Source organism: Nicotiana attenuata, chromosome 3, assembly GCF_001879085.1.
Source record: "Nicotiana attenuata strain UT chromosome 3, NIATTr2, whole genome shotgun sequence".
Lineage (NCBI taxonomy): Eukaryota > Viridiplantae > Streptophyta > Magnoliopsida > Solanales > Solanaceae > Nicotiana > Nicotiana attenuata.
This window is the reverse complement of record NC_031991.1, coordinates 64,413,288-64,424,073: the sequence shown is the minus strand read 5'-3', so window position 1 is coordinate 64,424,073 and position 10,786 is coordinate 64,413,288. Positions and strand designations below refer to the sequence as shown.

The 10,786-nt window shown below is 38.8% G+C and overlaps 1 protein-coding gene across 1 annotated transcript; it reads right to left on the bottom strand.

Moving 5' to 3' along the window:
- LOC109223939 (NF-X1-type zinc finger protein NFXL1) lies at window positions 5,788–10,034 on the bottom strand. Its single transcript, XM_019388440.1, has 2 exons — window positions 9,860–10,034; window positions 5,788–9,688 (listed from the first exon to the last, which is right to left on the bottom strand). Exon 2 carries the CDS (start codon window positions 9,608–9,610, stop codon window positions 6,242–6,244), a length of 3,369 nt encoding a protein of 1,122 aa, XP_019243985.1. The 5' UTR covers window positions 9,611–9,688; window positions 9,860–10,034; the 3' UTR covers window positions 5,788–6,241.

The window sequence follows — 10,786 nt, the reverse complement described above, 5'->3', positions numbered from 1 at the left end:
CGTGATTTTTTGTCTCACATGAATTACTCCTACAGAATTCCAAAGAATTTAGATTTTTTTCTTTTTAATTTAATTGTTAATTTTAGGAATTATTGTAGAATTTTTCTAATTGTGTGCATTTTTCTGTGCATGTTTAATTCTATTTAATTCATGAAAAATACAAAAATACATTGCATTTGCATTTAGGGTTTAATTTTATATTTTTTTAGATTAATCAATAGATTAGTTGTTTTTATAAAAATGAAAAAATCATAAAAATAACTCACTTTGCATTTTAACTTTTAGTTTTTGAAGTGTTATAGTTTTTTTCTTAATTTAGGACTTAATTAATTTTTGTAACTACTATGAAGAGTAATTAGTTTATTTTTGGTAGATTAATTTAGTTTTAAGAAGATAATTTAGGTTTATTTTTAATTTGAAAAGAAAGAAAATTGGAAAATGAAAAGAAAAGGAAAAGAAAATAAAAGGATCTGATTTTTTGGGCATTCAATTAAAATTCCCCTAGGCCCAAACGATTTTGCCCACAGACCATTGCAAACCTGGCCCAAACCCGCGTCCCAACCCGGTTCAGCCCCGTTCAATCCCAAACGACCCCGTTTTATCTCAAGTTGATCTCAGCCGTTGGATCTCATCAATCCAACGGGCCGGAACTGGTCGATCCATCACATATAACTGTCCGAATTGAGGTCAAACCCCCCAAGACCAATATTCATTTCACTATGCTCTGTATATCACCCCCACCAACGAAACACTAGCCGCCCTTCGTTCCTTCACCACCTCCGCCGCAAACCACCCACCGAAAATCGCCTCACGGTGGTTTCGGTGGTCAAATCAGTCCCAAAATGATACCACAAACTCCCTTACATCTCCCCATTCCATATCTTCACTCCACTTCCTTCAAATCAAGCCTGGTCCGTTCGAATCTTAAATCGAAAATTCGGCCAAAACTTGAACCGTTCCAAATCGTCTCAAATTCACACCCCATGATGCCTACCCCTTTCTAAGCCCCAAACCATCCTTAGAACCCCTCGAATCACCTCCAGTTTGTTCAAATTTCATATCTAAGGATCAAACTCGAAAACCCTAGCTTTCCCCAAATTGACCCCAGAGTTCCTTTGCTCCTCTTTTCCTTCAAAGTCGAGGCTCCCAGAAGTATTTTCTTTCGTATAGATCCAATCAAAGCCATGCAAGTTTGGATCTCTTGAGAGAAAAGATTTCTGTTGGTCAAAGCGAAGGCGGAATCCAAGGGTTTTGACGATTGTTTCTTCCTCATTGGTAAGTTTCCATCGTTTGTTTTCCCTTTTTCTTCTCTTCTTTCTTTCCCCCTTTTTTCTTTCCCCCTTTCTTTCTTTTTCAAAGGGTCGAGTCAGTTTTGCTTCATAGACTAATTTCTGAGTTCCGTTAGAAATTGATTTCTAATTTCTGTTAAAAATTGATTTCTAAGTGCTGTTGAAAACTGTTTGTTCTCTGAATTGATTAAAGTGGTAATTTTGTTCTAGGGCACATTAGATTGTTCTCAGAATCATCTCGTTTATTTGTTTGAAATTGCATTTAGCTCGTTAATTTGGTTTAGTTCAAAAGTCATTCTGATTTGTAGGGTAATTAGCATTTTCATTCATGTTTAGATAGATCGTTTAATTGGCCTGTTAAATCCCTGTTAATCTAGAATTTATTACGGATTAGTTTCATGTGAAGCATGCTGAGCATGATGATTAATCTTGTTTGTTTTAGATTAAATAGGGCTAAAATTAGGATTATAGAATGTTTGTTTAATTTCTTTTCTTCTTTCCATGTTTTGTCTAATTAATGAAAGAATAGATTAGATCAATTAGGTTTCCAGTTCAGTATTGGTTTTAATATCCTTTAGGGATTCAGTTTCCTTTTTCAATTTGTTTGTTTGTTAGTGTTAGCATTTTTAGTATCATTTGATTCCTTTCTGATAGGTTGTTCATTGTTGAGTACTTGTTAAATGTGAGTTCTAATTGATGAATTATTGATGCCTTTTGATTCAATTTGCCTCTTGTTTCTATTAGAAAAGTGTTAGTCTAATTTTTGATTCTTCAAGACTTTTAAGGCTTAAATGAACAAGTAGAAACCTTAGTACCCGTTCGAATTAGAAAGTTTAGGTAAAACCTGAAATAAGTGATAACCTAAAGGGTAAAAAGGGGTTTTTACTTGGTCTGAAAATCAGATATTTTTAGGAAAGTGTATAGCTGTCCTAGCTATTTAAAAAAATATGTTGAAAATGGGACAACTGTATCAAGGGCTGATAAAAAGGACTGTACTATTATTCCTTAGGATAAGGAATATGCTAAAAGATGCCCTCCCTTTAGGCAGCCTATATATAGTCTCTATTTTTTCTGAAAAAGGGGAGATTCTGATGCACATTTTCATCAGCAATTTTTTCTGAAAAGTTCCATTTTTTCTCTGAAAACTTCATACTCAAAATAGCTTTGAAAACTTCAAAAATCTTTTATCCCTTCCAAGTTTGAAACATGGTGTGAAGTAGAGATTTCCTGGTTTCCTTTAGCTGGTCCTTTAGTTTCAAACTGTCTTCATTTGGATCTGGTTTTGCTGCTGTTGTTTTGTTGGTTTACTGCTGAAGTTTGGGTTTCCATCTCTCTTTTGGATTTCTTGGCCTTTATTTGGTCATTTTTCAGTCATATTTTTCAGTTTTTCCAGAATTCAAAGTTCGATCCTTGAAGCACCTGGGCCTGCTGATGGCCCAATTGAATTTCTTAGCTAAAATCTAGAATGTGGTTTCTCCTTGGTCTTGTGACTGGGCTCATCTATTTTCAGGTCCAATGCGGACCAGTTTTTCGTCTGAACCAAATTTCATAGCAAAGCTAAAGCCTGCATGGGGCTTGACTGTTCCACTTGGGCCAAGGTTCTACCCCAGATTCAGCTTTCTTGCAAAGCTGAACCTTTCCCCATTAAACCCAAAGATTGAGCCCGAACCGGAATCCCTTCCTAAAAGACCAATTTAGACTTAGTCCTTCTAATTAGGTATAATATAATTTCCCCTAAAAAATAATAAGTGAGGTGTGCCATGCCAATCAAAACCCTTTTAACTCATGGCCTCATAAAACTAAGTTAAGGTTCAACCCTTGTAGGAAAGAATTGAGGTGTGCCATATTTCATTTAATATCCTATGGCCCTCATGAATATTAACCTAGTATAAAAACAACCCTAAACTATCGTAGTTTGCTTTAGGCCCGATTTAGATTAGTATTGCGGTTATGTATACGTTCGCGTAACATAATTGCAAATTTAACTCTAAAAAAGACTCGAGGGATGCGTTCGCGCAACTTCAACCAAACTTTTCTTAATAAAAATAAACAAAGCGTTACTAACTGTGGACACGCTCGCGTGACATGATTTTGACGCGCCAAAAGAAAAAGTATACGTACGCGTAACTCAATTCTTTAATTACGAATAATTCAAGTGATTTAAAAGAGGTAAAAAGATAAATGCACATAGGTCCTAAAAATGAGTAGTTAAACAATTTAAGCCAAGTAATAATCATTAAGCGACCGTGCTAGAACCACGGAGCACGGGAATGCCTAACACCTTCTCCCGGGTTAACAGAATTCCTTATCTAGAATTTCTGGTTCGCAGACTCTTTAAAAATAAAACTTCCTCGATTTGGAATTTAAAATAAACCGGTGACTTGGGACACCGTAACTTATTCCAAGTGGCAACTTTGATAAACTAAATAATCCCATCTCGAATAATGTCACTTAAATTGGAAAAACTCACTTATATACCGCCCTCGGCGAGTGGTGTAAAAAGGAGGTTTGACAGGCTTTTTTCTAAGCGGCCTTAGAACAACTATGGCTTTTTTCTTTTTCCCCTTCATGGGTTTCAATAGATCAAACTATTTATTTTTTTTATTTTTGGGGTGGGGTGGGGTGGGGTGGGGGTGGGGTGGGGGAGGGGGTTAGGTTCATCCACGCGGTGTCCAATAGTCACATTACAGTCCAACTATATCTGGATTGTGCCGCGTATGCAGTGGCCGAGCCACATACACCCAAGGGGTGTCAATTGTTTAGCTCGGTAATTTAAAAAAAATATATGTATATATACTATATAATGACACTCATTGACTTCTGGTGAGTTTATCTTTATATGTTGACTCCCCTAAATAAAAAATCCTGGCTCCGCCACTACGCGTAAAGCCCATTTAAGGGGAAAGTGCTCCCTAACAGAATTTTTTCCATATGCTGGAAACCGAAACCTCTGATTAAGGATGAAGGGATCTTATGCATCCCATCACAACCGATGTTGGTGTAGATCAAACTATGGTTTGCATATTTGCTAATTAGTTCTCTAGTTTTAGTTGCGATAAAGAACTAGGATCAAGGAATTTTGTCTGCAAGGAAGTTCAGCGTTGTGCTTTTCTCAAAAGTTATAATTATGATTTATGATTAATCATTTAAAAACTTCAATTTTCTCGTGTTCATTATTGTCCTCTTTAATTAATAAAATAATTGTATAATTACACTAGGAATGCAATTAACTCTCCTTTTGTAGTTTTTGATTCAATTTCCCAAGATGCAATTTATCTTTAATTCTCCGACATCGGGCTTAAATTTACCATAAGAAAATTGGAGTACCATAAAGTTACAATTAACATTTAAATTTTGTAATTATTTCCTTGTGATCATTAAATGGACAGATGACATAAATCCAAGCTTTAAGTTTTCTCCATTATTTTATAGGACACATTAGAGTGTTGAAATAGACAAGTTAAAATGATAATACCTTCCTATTTAGCTAATCGAAACAGTCATTTCATTTAAGTCGAGGTTAACCAAAATGATATTACACCTAGGGGTGTCAATGGATATTTAAAAACAGACTAAACCGACCGCATCGTACCGTACCGAACCGAATTTTAGGTATCTTTTGAAGAAACCGTAGGTTATTATATAAATCTATAACCATACCGATAATTAGGGTAGGTTTTTTATTTTATAAAAAATGACCGAAAAAATACCGAACCGTACCGAATAAATTTTACATATGGAAAATATATTTATATAGTAAGTTTAAAACTAATGAAGCATTAAATTATTCAATTGGCCTTGGAATTATGAAAAGTGTTACAAGCCAATAAGTAATTAAACTCAAAATTAATTCCTAAAACCTATTATGCTTGATATACTTAAACTAAGTTATTTCAAGTATTTTTATTAGCAAGTCACAAAGTATTCTAGCGATTATGAGTAGCAAACTACAATGTATTGAATTTGTTTCCTTTCATATAATTTAGATTTATCTTTTTAAATATTTAATATAAACTTTATTCTTGAGCCCCAGCTTGGTTAATATCTTTCCACTCGTGTGATTTATATGTTATTTGCTTTTACTTAGTTTCTTTTACGTTGTTGTCGAATAGTTGTGTATCTATACTCTAGCCATCTTTCATGTTTTTTAATTCATCACCCTTTAAATAGTAAAAGTGTATAGAGAGTTTGTTAAGTCCTATAAAAAAATATATGTTATTACATTCTACTTTTACTAGTGAATTTTACATGACATTTAAAAAATACCGAAAATTAACCGAACCGTACCGATACCGAAGTGAAACCGACATAATTGGGACGATTTCGAAAAGTCTAATTTTGGTTATACATAATACAATAACCGAAAAATTGATATGGTAAAATTTTATAAAATAACCGGTCGAACCGAACCATTGACACCCCTAATTACACCGGACCCATCCATATCATCGCAGGTACAGAAAGAAGCTCATCTTACCGCCTATCGACACAACAATCATATTTAAGAGAAAACCAATAAGTCTGGCTTTTACTAATAAGCACCAGTTAGTTATATTATTACCATAAACTATCAAGAGCTTCAAAGGAAACAACACTACTTGTAATTTTTAACAAACAGCATTTTAAAACACTGATCTCAGCAGAAAAATTTACCTTACTAGACGTAATTTGAATGGCACCAACGAGAGCCTATAACTGCTGCCCATTCTGAACCATGCGACCAATATTTTTCCCTTCATTCTTTTCCTTCATTGAGGACAAAAGAGGAAATTGACACCAAGGCTAAAGGAGTTGTGTTTTTTAACCAAAAAGAAAACAGCAATCCCTTTAGATGATGAACAAATATTGTAACAGGAGCTACTAAACATAAAAAAATCAACTCCCGTCTGAGCACTTGAAAGAAAACATAGAAGAAATAATAGGACAGCAAAAACATATGCATTTGCAGGGGCTCAATCGTAAGCCTTCTCCCAATCATCCACTACATCTGCCATCTCGTCGACCCCCACATCTTGAGGTTTGGGGGGCAAAGCTGAACCACCCACTCCTGGCTCAGTAACAGGTTCCTTGATTGTAATAGACGCCCTGGCCAAATTGGAAGTCATTTCAGGCTCTAAGACACTCCACCTATTAGACGAGGCAGCAGTTGTTGCTTCATTTGTCCTCCAGGCAGAAGGGGCTGAATCAGTGGGATTCTTGGACCATTCTTCGGGATCCCATGGACTGTCCCTCAAATGAGGCTCCTGGACTACAGCCTTCTTCCATGGATTACCCTTAAGAGCTGCCGCTCCTCCCCCATCTTTGGCTGCTCCGAAGACTCCCCAAGCATTAGTAGAGGATGTCACTGCTGATGCAACACCACTCTGAGGAACTACAGCAGCACCACAATAAGCTGACCCCTGGTCTAGCCTCCTCATAGCTGTTGCTGCTCGGGCAGGATCACTGAACACAGCCAAGGCATTCTTGTCATTCAACCAGACAAGCTCACATTCACCACCAAACCTGAGAACTAACGCACTAATGTCTGCATCTCTTGGCAAGTCAAACAAAGCCACAACAAGCCTCGGATCCATATCCACCAGAGAATCAAAAACAGCAGGTTGAGCAATGTTATTGACAGTACAACCTTTGGCACCAAGTATACGCGCTGGAGCTTTGGACTTGGGTGTAACATGCACAGTGATGAATCTCTTGGGTTCCCAACCAGCTGCATTCACTGAAAGCTTCCACCTTGCAGCTATCAGTCTAACTGCATCCCGCTTTTCCTTCAACATTGGGCAAAAAACATGAACTTTGAGCGCATTAACCCCGCCTCTGCTCCTGCCAAGGACCAAACATTTGCACCTTTCCTCTATGGACAAAACCCACTTAGGGTCACGCCTAAGAAGATCCCCTAGCACTTCAGAGACAGCTGCATCACCAAAATGGAGGGCCTCCAAATTCGGCGGAGTTATACCAAAAGCATCAGAAAGGACCTTTTTCTTCTCCATCTTTGCACATTCATCATCACAAGTAAGCTTCCTCTGACCAAGAGGAACCTTCTTCCCATTTATATCAATAGGTTGAAGAGGTGAAGGCAACTTGTGGATTATAGAAGCTTCAAAAACAGAGTCAACGATCTGACCTCCAGCATCACAAGGAACATTTGCTGTGACCCGGCCACAAGAACAAGTAATAGTAACAGGAAACTCACATCTCACATCAGGACATGGCGAAGAGGGGTGACAAAGAGCAGTACATGTGTGCCTGCAATCTCTTCTAGGAGCACCACATGTCTGCCCACAAGAGGCTCTGGAGCCGTTGCTGGGGCCAGCAGAAAAATCACATGGTGAAGAATGACAAGTTCTAGCACATGCATGCAAGCCACACTGCCTGGTCTTCCCGCAAAGCTTGTTACATCTGATGTCTTTTGATCCGCAAGGTATATTCCTCAAAATTACATGTCCACCCACACATTCCTTTGCTACAGGAACAGCACATGGCAGACAGTCTCCAAAATGGCAGCTGTGAGTAGGTGGATGACCACAAGGCTGAGGAACCGAGCATGGTAACTGACACGACGGAGAAGGTGTTCCACAAGGTAGCGGAGGAGGGATTGACGTTCTCCCACAAGCACAAGTCAAATCGGTGAAAATTGTCTCAAGGCAGGGAGGGCAGTGACCACTGTGACAAAGTGACTCGCAAGAATGCTGCCCACATCTAAGCTTCTTCTCACATGGCATTGAACAAAAATGAGGATTCCAACCACCTGTGACGGAATTTTTTGGATTAGAAAGAGGGCAACATCGCTCACTGCAACGGTGCCTTCCACAATTCTTCTTTTGCCCGCAAGGTCTATCACAAGTGAACTTCTCATCTTCTGCCTGAGTTTTGTAACACTCCACTGTTCGAGAAGTTGACCCACAGCGGCATCTTTGAGTGACAGGAACAAGACATGGTGCACAATCACCAGAATGACACACCGCCTGACAGCGATGTACCCCACACCTGAGGCTTTTACCACAGACCTTGGAACAGGTTGGAATTGGATCTAAACAACTGTGTCTTTCGTCTTCCAAGCTGCTTTTACCGCAGCAGCATGTCTTGACCTTGCTTGGCAACAAGGCACAATCCCCACATGGCCCTGGATGGCAGAGCTCAAGACAGACGTGGTTTCCACAGCTAAGCTTCCTTCCACAAGCTGAACTGCATGAAAAGACGCCATCCTCGATCTTGATATCTCCTTTCACACCCATGTCTCCACAAAGAACAACCTCTGTTTTCTTCTTACAGAAGCAATAGGCATTCACAATAACTTGACAATGGCCACAAGGACCAACATGGCAAGTCTGTTCACAACGATGACGCCCGCAGTCAAGAAGCTTACCACACTGCTGTCCGCAGGTAAGAACGGACTTGCGATCAGAGCACCGAGTGGTAATTACTTCCTTCCCGCAGGGGCAACTTCTAGCTGGAGCAAATGCCTTACAAGGTGGACAAGGACCAGGATGGCATTGTAGGACACAAACGTGAGGGCACAGATCCTCTTCACTCAGATCATGCCCTGGAAGCTCCTTCTCAAGTTTCTTGCCACAGGGCTCTCCACATGAATGTGGGGTCAAGTACAAATCTGAAGGAGGATCTGGCCTCTTCCCACAAAAGCAAATATATCGGATCTCCTTGGATGAAGTGAGCTGCACTGATTGACAGCCTGGACAGCGCCAATTAAATCCCTGATTCTTCTCCGCAGATGTGTCAACAGAAGTGGGAGCTCTGGCCCATTTTTTGATACAATTAAGATGGAAAATGGAGTAACAGCTCGAACATGACCAAACAGGGGCAGACCTCCGCACCATATCATAGCAAATCATGCACTCAATGTTTCCCTTCAACAGCTTCTCCTGAATTTCTTGCACAAGTTGAGGCAAATTAGGGTCCTTCAACCGTTTGTGTTCGCCCTGATTAATCCTCCCATTGACCGCCCTCTCCACCCTGTTCTCCTGATAATTATGGTTCTCCCTGCCCCTTCCCCTCTCTCTCCTCGCATATGTGGGTCCCTTGTTGAGATTGGGTCCTAGATATGTCTGATTTCGACGATGAACGGGTGCAACTGACACATTATCCTTTTCTCTTCCATTTCCAGCTGAGCTTGAACCATTAAGATTGAACGCAGGGCTCACAACAGTGGTAGCTACCGTGGTGGTGACAGGGGCAGCTGAAACAGTGGTGGTGGCCGTGGATCCCCGAGGTACCCACTCACGTCGAGCACTTTGAACAGGATTGTTTCCAGGCCGATTACTGTTGTTATTCCGTCTATTGTTCTGTGCAGATGAAAGGCTCATATTCTGACTTAAAATTTGGAAATAACCAATATCCCTATCCAACGGCAGATTGCTACGGCCCAAATTAAATCGATTCAACTGAAATATATAGAAAAGGATAGCAGAAAATGAATACAAATCGTACTTTGAACAATTTCAATTCAGAAAACTAAAACTTAATAAGGAACTTCTGAAAACTATAGAGGTACAATTTCAAGCCCTAATTTGTTTTTTTTTCAAGCCCTAAGTAATGAAGAAATCATTAAATACCTGATTCGAGAAAACCGGATCAAAACACAGGTTTTGATATTCTTTAGATTTGTTCTGGTGATTCTCCGGACTCGGCTACTTCGGCTGTATTGAGATTTTCCCTCGAGTTGAGAGAGAGAGAGAAGGATGAGGGTAAGAGAGGAAAACGCAAGAAAAAAGGTTTATATAAAGGGCTAAAGCAGCTTAGACTTGGGGAACAAGCGATTGGACCGCTGACCATATACCTGCCTGACATGTTATTTACTTGGACAGGATGCTTGACTATATTATTAGTAGGTCGGTTGTTGCCAAACCCAAATTATTTTCTTTTCATTTTATTTTTCTTTTGAATTCCAAAGTATTTGTTCATTTAAAGAGTTATTAAGTAAATAACATAAAATTCAAAAAAAAAAAGAAAAAGAGTTGAGCTTATGTATGATGTCGTTTGGATAATATTTGGCTAACCGAAAAAAAATCAAAATTAAAATTGAAAAAGAAAAAAAGTATTTAACAGTTGAAACGGGTAGACCTATATCACTTTGTACACAAACACATGCAAATCAAATTGGAAATAGCAAAAAACAACTAAGTCCGAGGCATAATAGTCAATGAATTGGATTGAGAACCATAAGATCTCAGATTTAAATTCTTGTTGAAGTAAAAATACTAAAGTGATTTCTTCTCATTTATTCAAGCCTTGGTGGACAAAGTGGTACGTGTGATAATATAGAACGTACCTCGTGAAATTAGTGGAGATATACACAAGATGGTCCGGGCAGCACAATCATTAAAAAAATTGACACTGGAAATAGCAAATAGATGTTAAGAGTAGCTTGATAGATTATGCGAGCACTATACAATTGTGATGAACCTCTCCACTTGAGTTTCAATTTCTACTTTGAAAGTAAGAAGATTTTTCTTTTAATTTATGGTCACAAATACAATGAT

Excerpts from the sequence above, each read along its gene's own strand:
- LOC109223939 (XM_019388440.1), bottom strand. The coding sequence starts at position 9,610 with ATGAGCCTTTCATCTGCACAGAACAATAGACGGAATAACAACAGTAAT.